The sequence below is a fragment of the Stylophora pistillata genome, chromosome 6 (genome assembly GCF_964205215.1).
Source record: "Stylophora pistillata chromosome 6, jaStyPist1.2, whole genome shotgun sequence".
Classification (NCBI taxonomy): domain Eukaryota; kingdom Metazoa; phylum Cnidaria; class Anthozoa; order Scleractinia; family Pocilloporidae; genus Stylophora; species Stylophora pistillata.
The window spans coordinates 18,084,746-18,098,669 of NC_142524.1; the positions used below are offsets into that span (position 1 = coordinate 18,084,746).

General features: G+C 37.7%; 1 protein-coding gene and 1 pseudogene across 3 annotated transcripts; one reads left to right on the top strand and one right to left on the bottom strand.

The window, feature by feature from the left end:
* Positions 1–334: 334 nt before the first annotated feature.
* LOC111340246 (adenosine receptor A2b-like) lies at positions 335–10,626 on the top strand. Of its 3 annotated transcripts, none has more exons than XM_088725757.1 (2): positions 335–516; positions 7,572–10,626. In XM_088725757.1, the coding sequence occupies exon 2, from the start codon at positions 7,640–7,642 to the stop codon at positions 8,714–8,716; it is 1,077 nt and encodes a 358-aa protein (XP_088581883.1). In that variant the 5' UTR covers positions 335–516; positions 7,572–7,639; the 3' UTR covers positions 8,717–10,626. The 3 variants fall into 3 exon arrangements, with proteins under 3 accessions (XP_088581883.1, XP_022802798.2, XP_088581882.1); XM_022947063.2 differs by lacking the exon at positions 335–516 and adding an exon at positions 4,273–4,637; XM_088725756.1 differs by lacking the exon at positions 335–516 and adding an exon at positions 5,434–5,662.
* A 7-nt stretch (positions 10,627–10,633) lies between these two features.
* On the bottom strand, positions 10,634–11,771 carry LOC111340233 (beta-2 adrenergic receptor-like; annotated as a pseudogene).
* Positions 11,772–13,924: the final 2,153 nt, after the last annotated feature.

Genomic DNA, 13,924 nt, shown 5'->3' on the forward strand with positions numbered 1-13,924 from the left:
TGATATATCCAAATTATTTCGTTACTCCCACCGACGCAGCCCCCAAACAGTTTCTTTCGAAACTATCAGCCTTCTTTCAAATATTCTTGCAAAGCATAGAACCATGGATCTGTGACAATTGACGCTTTATTTTGATACATTGATTTAAAATGGATTGAACGATTTATAATCTTTCTTATACCAATATTGAGCAAGAGACCCAAGGAGCCATCAGCAGCTGGCATTGTACTTGACATGTAATGATAGGATACACAGATATCGGGTGTGCCGGAAGGAGATCATCAATATGAAATCCCTTATAAGGGTTTAGCCTTGTATTGTGATGCATATTGTGTGATTTGTATTTTTGAATAAAATTCAACCTCGTGAATGCTAAAAGTTACCATGAAGTGACAAGATTACTATTCTATATCGGCTTATTATTGTGGCACGTACTTATGCGCATGCGTCACGATCTGTTTTGGAGGTTTTTGGGAGAACAGATTGTCCTGTTTAGACCACATTCTGCATAGCAAGGTTGGTTGTTGTACGTTTAAACGTTTTGTGTTTAATTAATCCTTTATTGTTAAAGTAGTGTGTGTGAATCATAAGACACACGCAGGACTTCGTGCACAAAAGATACGAAGTTAAAACAGTGCCAAAGGTTTAGAACAACTGTAGCGAAGAGTGCCAAACTGAAGCTAGCATGTCTATCCTAAACGACAACTAGGCCAGTTGGTGAGTTTTTATTAACTGTACGCTGGCTATGACAACTGAGTGTCCACTATCTTCAGCGAAGCACTAAACATGACTCACGATACAGTCACTGCATTTCTGCTAAGACAAAGGCTTACATCAATACCCTTAACGTAGTTTTTTAATGGAACAATGACTCGGAAGTGCAAGGGGCATCCAAGGTTTGGAGCTGTGAAGTGAGTTCTTTGTCTGCCATGTTTGCATAGTTGATGTAAGATGTTAATTGGACTAGTCCACAATGACCTTCAAATATATATCTACCAGAAAATTATCAATTGATTCGAGTGTACCCTTACACTGAGACATTCAAGAAATGATCATTCAAAGGGACGAAAAAAAAACCTCGGTCGTTTTTTAAGAAATAGAACTATCACATTGAGGCGATGCCTGATTGTCTCTTGTTTATTAGTTAGAAATTTCTGAACCTTTAATGATGCGAATTTCGATACTGAAAGACAACACAAGGTTAATCCAAAGGGCTCAATTAAACCTCGGTCACAAAGTAGTTTAGGGAGAAATCAAAGGTAAAGTCATTTTTCAGTTTTCGTGGTTATAGGGCACTGGACTTTTTACATTTCATGCGTTACTCAAGTGTCTTAGGGTCGTTGCCATTTTTATGATTTACGGCGATGGAGGTTTTAAAGAATCCATCGGTTGGTTGTCGGTCGTAGGAAAGTATTGGTTTTTAACTGGAACTTCCGGCATAGTCTTGCTTGAACTACAGTTTACTTGAGGTGTCTCCTCGAGTATTCCAATATTCAATCTCCGGTTACAATATGTCTGTTTTACATACTATAGCAAATTAAATATTTACAGATGTCTGTGTATTATGTAAAGATTTACATAACGTAGCACTGATATTACAAAAGAGGTGTTAGCTGAAATTAGATTCGTGCTTTTCATTTGATTTCGAAAAAAAAAAAAAATTAACTGCAATAGCTAACACAATTACTGGTAACCCAGTAGTTTACATTGTGGGCTATAAACAAATAATTCAAATTGAACATAACATTGTTAAGAATCCCAACTGGCCGGAGGCAAACCAGTTGGCTATTTACAAGCATGGCCGAGGATTTCAACTCGGAGCCACCGTGAAACAAATTCAGGTAGTGGTCAGGGCGGGACTCGAACCCGGGAGGGACGGATTGCGAGTCCGACACGCTGACCACTCGGCCACGCTGCCTCCAAAGAACCCAAGTGCACATGACATGCGCAGGGCGAGCTTAAAACCTCTTAAATTCTATTTTGCTGGCCCATTCTGCGATTACTGGCTAAATCTTCAGCAAGAACTGAATTAACTAAGCGAATCCGTGAGGCGAAAGTGTTTGTATGATCTGTTTTGGGGAGAAATAATGAGGGTTCTTTTTTTAATGTTCAAATAAAAAGGTAGCGTAAATCTACTAGCGTTCCTTCACAAATACTGGAATCTAATTGGCTACACTATCACTCACTATTTAAACAATAGAGTGTTTCTGTCGAGGAACTATCGGCTGATAGTTGCCCCGTGGAAATTTGATGTTCTTAAAACAACTATTTGCCCGAGAAGCGAAGCTTCGAGGGAAAATATGGTATATTCTCAGCCTTGCAAATAAAGCACTGATTACTTTAGTATTCGAGTAGACTGTGTGCCTCGTGGGTCAGTTGAACCACAGATTCTACCTTTGACGACATAATTTTAAGATGGAATTTTTGATACTGCGATTAGATGAGTAGTGCTTTTTGAAAAATAGCGATAACAAACGAAATAATAAATGTATTATGAAGTTAAGTAATTGGAAGTAATCTATTTGTCAGCGGGACCATTGTCACAACAAAAACAAACTTCTATTTTTGAGGTACTTGATATGTTTGATTTAGACTAATGGAGGTATTTGAGGTTCCGTAACGTGTGTTTAGGAAAATAATAGCTTCATTTGGTTGTCTAAAAAATACGTTTCCATGGCTCGTGGTAAACAGATGTTATTTGTTTATTCATTTGAGTTATAGAGATTTTCCCAATTTAAATTACATTCATGTTACGAGTTACATTAGCTACGACCGGTTTGCTCAGGCAGAGCATCAAACCTGGATCATAACCTGGTAGATCATAAGAAGGTGACAAAATATTTATCGACCCAGACGTGGGTCGTGGTCGTGGTCGTGGGCTAAAAGTAACTAAAAGTTCCATTTATTTAAGGCATTTTCGGGATTTCCTCTGACACAAAGGATTGATGCCGCTAAAATCCTTCCCAAAAGTCTTTAGAACACCGAAAAACACGCAAGAGACACAATCTTGTTATCTCGTTGTATGTAGACTAATAATGAATAACTTAATTAGGCATTATTGTACCATCAACCCAGCTCCCTCCTCGGTATCGATAGCCAAGTTAACGTTCAAAGAGGTTTAAGTTAAATACATGCTATTTATCCGTGCTTTTTCCAGTGAAGAATCCCATCTCTGTTGTTCAGGTTCAGTCGTGCTAAGTTTTCGGCTCTCTGTTTTGCTTTCCTTTTATTTGCATAAACGTTTTTTCTGGACAATTTCGTGTCCCTTTCCTTGCCATTATTCGAGCAAAGTACATTTAAAAAAAAACAAGACAAAACAAAACATCCGATCATGAGCCGGTTCAAGTATATACACATGTATGTGGTGTTATAGGAGATGCTGTAGCTTCACTGTTCATGCCACACTTAATTCTAACATTTTGGCGATGATTGCTACTAGCATACCGAGGTGTTTATGGCAACTTCGACATCACTTCTCCAACTTTATATTTTTTTTTTGTAAGTAAATTGTTTTGGATCTGATTGCTGTTCATCCTTATGCGCAAGAATCAATTGAACAAAAAGACTAATGGTCCAACTATAAAACCTTTTGATGTGTAAACATAATGAGCTTTTCAACTTCTTCCGTTTAACGAGGTTATATCAACTAGGTTGAAATTGTAAATTGGCCACCGTAACGAATAAAAAAGCTGACGTTTCGAGCGTTAGCCCTTCGTCAGAGCGAAACTTTTCTTCGTCGCTCTGACGAAGGGCTAACGCTCGAAACGTCAGCTTTTTTATTCGTTACGGTAGCCAATTTACAATTTCAACTTAGTTGATATAACCAAATTACCTTGTTACCCCCACCGACGCAGCACCACAGTTTCTTTGGAAACTCTCAGCCTATATTCATTCTTCCGTTTAACTGTCGAAAACTCTTGATCTAACAGCGAGTTTATTTTGTAGGAAGTCTTGCAACACCTGAGAACTTCTTTCATACAGAAAGTGAAATTTTTGTCTTAAAAGTCTCAGTCGAAACAAGACAATGCCAGGTCAGTTTTTAAAAGCAAATTACATTATGGAGAACATTAGGAGGAATGTTCTATTGTTTTCTTGTATTTATGCTCTCCATATGTTGGATATATTACCTACGAAAAACAATGTTTGTGTACTCAAGCACCTTTAAATGTTAAGTGTATCAGTCAGATCATTCTCTTTTTTCCATCATCCGGGCTGTGAACAACTCACTTCACTTTTGGAAAACTATCTAATGATTCAGAGATGATGATTAACAATTCAGTGTTTTCTTGAGCATGAGGTTTGATCTGTTTGTCTATGGACTCACTGGCTGATAGTGACGGCATATTCATTTTACTTCCGTTCCACCTGTGTAAATAAACGAGCTCATAACATAAGCTTGCTGAGGTGCGGACCAATACAATGAGATTTCACCAGTGACTTGATTAGATGCTAACACGCAAACCTTTAATATTTGGATGTTGTGAGGTTTGCAGCTGACAGCTACATCCTAAGTGAGCTGTGCCAAACTACATTAGTTATGTTATGAGATAAACATATCCTTCATGACGGAAATGTGCACCGGCGACGAGGAAAGGGCTGAAGAGTCCTCGTTATGGAATCTTGTGGACTATCTATTGGTAAATATGGTGTTTTGTCTTAAGCGGCACCAGTTTTTGTTACTGAAGCTTAGTAATTGTGTTTTAAGTTTTTTTCTTAAGAAAAGGAAGACAACTTTTCCAAGTTAATTGTTAAAAAAAGAAACATCAAGTGAAGGAAAGAAATTTGAAACCACGCGAGATTTAAAACATTATGGTCAACTTTGTAAGCTATGAAAATACTATCTGTCTCAGTGTTATGATTAAGAAAAAAATTCGAAACAAATGCCATTTCAAGCGTATCATCTTCCTAAAAATCTGCAGCTTCCTACGTGTTTAAAAGGGCATAATAAAGACGTTCAGCAGAGGGTTTTCTTTAATTTTGAAGTAGTTGATGATGCGGTAGCGAGAATAAGGGAAATAAATATAGAAAAAGACTGTGATTCAAAATCACAGAATTTGAGCCAGAATGCTTTGTTTTAGATGCCAGGATTAATTTAACCTATCTTAAGATTGAATTGAAAATTTACAGCAGATTAAAAAAGAAAGGAAATCTAAGTCGTTTTTTCACGGACCGTTAAACTGTGGAAATAATTTATATGAAGTCACGAATTCGAAGAGGTTGTCGAACCGCTTTAACAGCTATAAAAAGTGCAAAGCAGAGATCTCTATCACGATGGGTTTTTGTCGCCAAGTTGTCTTCACTTCTCGTCATAATCTGATATGAGATCCATACATACACAACTGTGGGTCTGATGTTTATGTTCGTCTTGACAAACTTGATTAAAGATATGCTGTTTTATTTCTGTTTAAAGAACAAAGTGATTCGTTTGGTAATATATACGTTAATTATTTTATTTGTCACGGAGAAAACCATTGGTCAAAGCGGAGAGCATTTTTGATGCTATTTGCAAATTTATTTTCTCCTGAGCTCTCCTGAGCCTGAATCTGTAGGCTGAGGGAGTTCTTCGATCGCGGTATTTTTTCATTGGAGAAGTGTCTTATAAGACTTCGCAACATAATTGTTCTTTTTATCACAAGGAAAATGCTGACCACCAGGACTAAAGGTAGACGGTTTATCTCACATAATCCTTTTAGCACACCCATCTGGAACTAGAATGTCAGCTGAATAATAATCATTACAAAAACCAAACCGCGTGCTCCATAGTAAACACTTTTTGCTTTGTTACTTCTCAGCCAAACGTTTTACTGGATGTTCAACGCAAATCGTTTTTAATCGAGCAGTCAGGCGCTAGTAGAAACACTAGAGAACGAGAAACTAACTGTTGAGAAGGTTATGGACGTTCACTGGCGTCTTGAAAACATAATTTTGTATCCAACTGCAGTTTCAAATGCAGTCAATAGTAATAACTTAGAAGATATTTGTACAAGAACTCTAAAATCTCTTTTTTTTACACGAACTAAAGACTTTTTTGACTACGATATACATGATGCATTTTTACAAGAAGCCCTTGTTTCTCGAGTTTTAAATTTTCAACATTAACCAGAGAAAGGTGTAAGCGATTCTTACAGAGAAAGGTGTAAGCGATTCTTACAGCTCAATCAGCAACTTTTCTTGATTTCTTGAACACGTGATTTTAGAAAGAAATCATTACCATTCCCCTGTGTCTTGCAGTCTTCTCTTCAACTACTGAAATGTTTCAAAAGAAATATTAGCAGATGTTTCTCAGAATAATAAGTTTGAAACTCTAGTTATCAGATTGTTAATCGCCACAAATTTGGTTACACCTTAAGAAACCTCATACAAATTAGCTATCGTCTGTTTTTGTCGGACCATTAGAACGATAGTTGATTTTATGGGATTCAGTGGCAGTTTTTCGCTTTGATTTGAATGCCTAGTCTTAAAAAAAGTTTACACTTCCAAGTGTGTCAAATTCAATCTAGTGATAGAAGATCATTGAAAATCCATTTAAACTGAAACCAGTTATCAACACACTTCCTCAGAGTAATTTGTGCTCGCAAATACAAAACAAAAGAACATCTAAAAAAAAATCAGTCCGACAAAAAAGACCCATACCAACTGGAGATAGAGGAAAAATAATATTTTCCTCAAAAGTTTTAAGGAACTCTGCTACCACAATATTGCATGCATCTTTCCTAGCTCCTCAATTTATCGAATAATTTTTTCCCAAGATATCAATCATAGATTGATTTCTGATAAACTTTTGAAAATTCTCTTGATTTCACTTCAGAAATAATTTAAAAGCGGTGATGAGAAAAGCTGACTGTTTTAAATCATCACTGTACATTCGTTAAATCAAAATGAAAATATTTATGCAGAAAGTCAAAGCTGAAATCATGTATCCTTGTTACATGGTCTCTGATTAAGGCTATTATCATTCTGATCACTAAGATGTACCAACATGCTGCTGATGCAAGACACTAGAAAATCCATCAAACCGGTTCTGCTAATGAAGTATGACTTTCGACGGTGAAGAATCGAGATTAGTTCCTTCGATAATATTTAAATAATTAGAAAACGAGATAAAACGCATTCGTAGCAGAAACTATAGAAAATAAACATAACCTTCATCTGGCATAATGCACACATAAGGATGGAACTTTCAAGATGATCCACGGGGCAAGATCTTAGGACAGTTAAATGCACAATACATAGTGCCTGGGTGCGAACGATACTATATCCACTCTGATTTGGAGGACAATCAAAAACAACTGGTGAGGAATATTATCTGATCGATCGCGAGTTCACATATTCTGTACATAGGATAATAAAGCATGGTTGTCTGACTCGCAGCAGTTTTTGGAGACAGACCGAGTCGTACGACCTTGAATTGATATATTCCGAGAGAATATAAAATTCACTTGTATATTCTTATCTGCATTTATGATTATAAAGTCTGTACATGGAAGTGGTTAGCTGCAAGGCAAGGGTTATCAGGTTATCCTCGAATGAAAATCTGCCTGTCTCTCACTGACAATGAATTTTGTTTTCAGGCGGCCTGTTAAACAACACAGCAAACCTTTCGTTCCCTGATGATGGTAAAACTGACCGTTACTTGAAGATGGGTTATCAGGTTCTCATTCCATGGGCCGTTGCATTCTCTGTCGTTGCTTTTGTTGTCCTTATTGGTAATATTCTTGTGATCGTATCGTTTGCAAAGAAAACTATTCTGCGAACTCATACCAACTACTTCATTGTTTCACTGGCAGCCACTGACACTTTCGTTGGATTGATCTCCATCCCATGGTGGATTATTATTCTGTTTATAAGTTATAAAGAACAGGCATGGTTTACATATTTGCACGACATCTGGGTAATATTCGATATCCTGGGTGGTATTGGCTCAATACTGCACCTGGTTGCCTTAAGCTGGGATAGATTTTGCGCTATTGTGTGGCCTTTAAGTCATCGTATTTACACCGGCAGGCGTTATTTGCTTATTTTGGCCTTGATTTGGTCAGTTGCAATTCCAGTTGCAGTGTGTTCAAAACCGGGAATGGCATCAGCGCCAAAGGCATACAATGTTACGGTCATAGTTGGTTTTTTTTTCGTACCATTAGTTATTATCTGTGTTTCACAAGCTTTTGTGGTTATTTCTATCCGAAAAAATAGAATACAAAAATTTTACAAGCTTAGAAGGAGTCTCTACAAAGAGGTTCGCGTTGCAAAGACGGTGATAATGATGATCGCATTATTTATGATTGGTTGGCTTCCTTTCTTCGCACTCTCCTTGGTGACTTACATCAGACCGGAAGTACAGCCATCATGGCAAGCAATCTGCGCTGTCAAGTTTCTTCAGTATGGAAACTCGGTTGTTAATCCAGTTCTGTATGCTCACAAATTTCCTCATTTTCGTAAAGCGTTTTCAGCCTTACTTTGTCCTTTCCGTGAAGTTACGCAAAAGATGCGTAACGTTGGAGAAAGTTTCAGAGCAACACTGTATTCTTTAACCCCGGAATCGAATCGAAATAAAACTTTTCATAGGTACTTGGCAGAGAGACGGCCGGCAGATAATGAAGCAAGCAGCTCAAACATAGATTCATCAAAACAAAACTCATCAAATGACACTGCCCCGATTGGTGAACCCTCTCTTGAAGAAATCGAGCTTCGTGAGAGCCAGCCTAATATTTTTCCGTAACAGACATCAGTATTAGTTATTGACAAGGCTTCTTGTTACGCACCTTGTAAAAGCATTTCTTTCATTGGCTAACATGGTCATTGCTTTCCTTTAACCAATTCAGTGGCTGAACTACGATTAAGAGGCATGGTTAAGAAAAAATATGACACAAACAGAACATATGAGCAATTGGTGGATCTATAAATTAATCACCGCCATTCAATTTAGCATCAAACACATCATATAGCTGATGAATTTGTTTACAAACCGATTCCCAAATGGGTTCTCTACATTTGAACACCAAGTTTTCAATGGATCGTATTTGACATCCTTATTCGTTCTTATCCTTTAAAATTGGAATTGGGTGGCCAATTATTTCTCAACATGAGATCATGGGATCAATTTTTATAACAATCAAGGTTACCGTAACAACACTGAGGCTTCTTACGACTGACACCTTTTTTCAATTTGTTTTGTGCCTCTAACTCAAAAACGGGCTCGGTGATCGGTGAAACTATTTTGTAACACTGAACTTTGATCAACACATCAGAGCCATCATATTCAGATAATTTAAGGTGACTCTGAGCCCTGCGTATACGGATGTTTTTTTAAACTGATTAAAAATTGTTGAGAAATTGTTGGACTTGCCTTGGACACATTTGAAAGAGAACACAAAAACAAATTGTATGATCAATCCACCAAAAAAATTAATGAGCTTGCATGGTTAGACAGCATCTTACAAGTTTTCCTTCTCAAAGCTGCAGTGAATTGAGGAGTTCAAGGACAACTACAATAACTTGCTTAACCTCCCGACCACAAACACGGAGTGTGACAAACGAGCATCGTTTTGTCACGGTCGCAACGCAACAATGTTAAATCAATCAGTTACCGTAAAGGTTTTCTGTATGCGTATAAATCTAAATATCTATGCACATGACGTCTAGAATATTTGTTAAGTCAATTTATGAAATAAAAATGCCGAATGCCTCGTGGTAAACCCAACTCATCAGAAACTGAACCCAAGAGGTGAATAAAGGAGCAAGGGAAAATAAGTGAGGAAAAGGTACGAATTGCACAGGCGTTACATCTGGTCATTAAGAAGCCGTACGGGTTTCTGTTGATGTTAATTTGCAGTGACTTACTTTGTATCTTGGTCGTGTCTCTACTCATAGTCTGAGGTCAAGACATTCTCTTAGTCGAGGCAATTGATCAAGAGGCCAAAAAGTTCTGTAAAATGATTTTTTAGAAATTTCCAAAATGATTTCTGACTCGTGTTGACGAAACACTGGTATCAAAACTGCATAGTTGTTTTTCGACATGTTTTAGTCATATGCTTGCCTTTAAGGACACCACAGCTACAGCACACTGAGTCTCTTTGAAACAATTTTAATTTTAGTTTTATGTGCTTATTACTCAATGACGAGTCGGGTGACTCCCCCCCGCCCCATTTGTTATTGTCTACTTCTAATCAGCTAAACTACTCTTTTCTTTTTTAAAGTCTTGGGAAGATGTACCAGACTACATCTTAAAAACTTAAGAACTTTCTAAGGGGATGATAGAAACTCTTTGAAGTTAAGATACATCAAATGATTAGTAACTGAAAACAGTAAAACCATTCTGAGCCACTACAGCAGGCAGGAGGAAGGAAGTCGTTGCAAATGTTGAGTACTCCCTTGGGTCTCGCCAAGAATTTTAGGAATGTACGGTTGCCAAGTTAGACCATTGATCCTCTTTTCCTTAATAAGAATAGTGAGTGATGCTATGCAAGGAAAATTATATTGGTCCAGCATGCCCTCTCACAGTAGCTTAGCACTGTTATTGTTCATTACTGTTTCGCGGAGAGAGTATTATTAGTAGAAACTTTTAAATTCAAAAGTGTTCATTTTAAAGTTACAATGATGCTTCTTTTGTGCTATTGTGTTCCAATGTCGTTCACTAGACCATAGATGTAAAAGTCAAGGTTTTAGTCTTTCGAAAGAGTCTTGACGTTTTCCCTTTGTTCCCTGAGTTCAATGATTTCATCAAGGGATCTGCTAAGTTGACAAGCAAAGCCGGGAAAGCAGTGAAAGACAGGGTTGTCGATGTGATGAAATCTACTCAAAGTCATGTCTTCATTAGGAGCCAAAGGATACTCTGGATTTTCTAAATAATTAGATTTTTGACACCCAAGCCAGTGACTATACAGCTCCACGAATGCTTGGTAATAACCAGGGATCCTCAATGTGTGTATGATAGGATTTGCAAATGAACTACTGTATTGAAGAACCTTGAACACAAGAATAAGCTCGTATTTAATATCAACACATGTATGGCATGCCCAGTATGCAAAATTCAGGCCAAAGAATGGAGCCCAAGCGACTAAGAAACAACCAATGATTAGTAATATCGCTTTGGCGAGACGAGTGTCTTTTCAACGCTCTGGGTCGGACGGGTATTCAGTCTAACACTTTTTAAGGCTATGAAAAACATGGCCATGTAGACAATAAGTATTACTGTTAAAGGCCACACGAAAGACACCATGAAAACAAAAAGTGTGTAATTGAGCCATCTAGAGGCATCTGTCACAGTTATAGAGCTCAGTGCTATTGATCATTGCCCCAAACGAGGACAATAAGACAGTAATATGGCCTCTTAGATGATAATCGATGAAGAAATGGCCAGCCAACAGCGTAAAACCTTTCTATACTTATCATTATTAAATACCAAATAGATGCTGTTGCACTAAAAACATCAATAGTATTCCACAAAGTGTACACGAAATTAGGAAACTCCATTGAATTTGCGAGGGTGTAGATAAACGAAGGTATTCCAACACTACCCACTATGATGTCTGACAAGGCGAGACTCATGAGAAAATAAGCAGTTCGAGTGCCAATTTACGTTTTCTGAGAAAAAGCGAAACAGCAGTAACGTTCCCCAAAACAACGCCAGTTGAAATAATCGCAATTATGATGCAAAATGTAATTCTAATGACGGTGCTTAAATGGATCAGTTCTTGGAGAGTTTCTGAAGAATGTGTGGTACTGAAGATGTTCGACCTGTTAATTGATACGGGTAACTCGGTAGAGATCGTCATTTCTTTCCTTTCTGATGAACTGCCTCCTGCAAGAATGAAGTGAGTTTTTCAAGCCTGTGTTTATTCGGTGTCTTCCTGTTTTTTTTTCTAAACAACAAGCGGGCGAGAAACGTGTCATTTTCTGGAAATAATTAAGCAATTCTATAGGAAAATTCATTACCTGACGAGGGAATTCCGCGTTTTATCATACAAGGGGCAAAATTACTAAATTGTGATTGGTCAAGACAGAGGGAATTTTTTCTTAATTTTTGTAATTGCCCCGGGCAAAGTTACTTGAAAATGATTGGCCGAAAATCGCTTAGCAACGGCTGCCAAGGAAAAGAAATTTTTGTTTGTTTTGTAACAATAGCGTCCCGTTTTGCGCGAGATCAGTAAGAAAACATTTTGCCCCTTATATCATAAACAAGTAATCACATGGTTCCTCGTAAAATTAAGGATTAATATCACTTGTGTTTTCGGAAGTTGCAGAAACTGCCCTCGTCGCGCAATTTCAGCAACTTCCGAAAACACGCGTGATATTAATCCTTAATTTTACTCGGCCCCATACGATTACCTTACAAATTTCACGCGAAAACTGATATCGCACGAATCGCGAGGCGATGAGTGCGATATCGGTTTTCAAGTGCAATTTAATGCGGAATTCACGAGTCAGGTAATGAATTTTCCTTGAATCACATAACTGAATGAAAATAAGAAGACAAGAAATTAAATCGGCAATATCATTGTTTGTTTTTATCCCGAGTGTGCGCTATAGAAAGCCATTTGAAGCCAACTGTCAGAAGTGTCATTTTATGGATAGAAAGCAAAGTTAGACGTACCACAGGGGGCCCATACAATGTCTTTGTGTATCCGACCGTTGTTTTACAGTGAATGTACCAGATTTACCATTTGCCTCACCTAGAGTGATATATTGCTGACTATGTACATAAATAATTGATAAATAAACGTTGAATTACTTAACCTGTGGCGCACAGTCGTCCTTTTGCCTCAAAAATGTTTTTTTTTGAGCGATTTTGATTGAAGTCGTTAATGTAAGTTGCCTCCGGTGAGCGTTAAGACACACGACCCGAGTCTGGTGGGTAAACAGTTGAAGGGTCACTAAACGCCAATGGTTCCCCACCCTCGTTAGATATTTTGAATTGGTCATCGTTTAACGTCGTCCAATCAGAAAAGCGCGATCAACATGACGCTTGTCTGGCTGGCACATGAGAATCTTGCTACGCATTCCAGACGCTAAAATACTGTGGGATTTTGATTTTCTTCAAGGGCTAACGCCGGGCCGCTTGGATGGATTTTCGATTGGAAGGTACGAGGAGAATCGTGCATCTTTTGACCTTAATGCTGCGAAGTTTGAAAGCGGAGCGATGTGATTTTCGGGGTCAAAGTCCCTCGGGCGCTTGAACCCTTTCAAAACAAGGCTTCCACCCTTGTCTTTCTTTAATGCATTACATTAACGACGAAATCAGACTTATTCAAAATCGCTAAAAAAAAAAAACATTTTTGAGGCAAAAGGACGACTATGCGCCACAGGTAAAGTAATTCAACGTTTATTTATCAATGATTTATGTACATAGTCAGCAATATATCACTCTAGGTGAGGCAAACGGTAAATCTGGTACATTTACTATAAAACAACGGTCGGCTACACAGACAGATTGTATGGGCCCCCTATGGTCGTACCCGGTTAAACCTTCGACAATTTTCTTTGTACCTCGTGCTTGATTTTACATTAATTTTCGAACTTTTTAAACAAGCTTCACACTATTTAAGGATAATAGTAGTATTTCACTGAATTTACAAGCCGTTTATCGTTAACATTTTTTTTCAAAATTCCAAATAATTTGCTCGAGAAGGAAAATGATATACACCTTTGGTGGCAAACTGAGAGACTGATGAAGCATGCAAGCGAAAGCACTGATTTCAAGTGCAATAAGATCGCAATTAATATAAGGTAAGTGCCTTGAAGTGTAAATACGTGTATTGGTCGATACTTTATTCCTTTAAAAACAAAGAAGTGTTACATGAAAAGTCCAAAAACTTTAATCTTTTTATTTGTAGAAATCCACTACAGGCTGAATCGTTGAGATGAGCATTCAACTGAAAGTTGATGGGAATGTTCACTGGAGAGTTGTTGCACGATGCATTGGTGAGCA

Bases quoted from the DNA above. Each gene is read 5' to 3' on its own strand.
- LOC111340246 (XM_022947063.2), top strand. From the start codon at position 4,613: ATGGAATCTTGTGGACTATCTATTG. The intron at 4,638-7,571 runs GTAAATATGGTG...TTTTGTTTTCAG, and splicing joins ATCTTGTGGACTATCTATTG to GCGGCCTGTTAAACAACACA.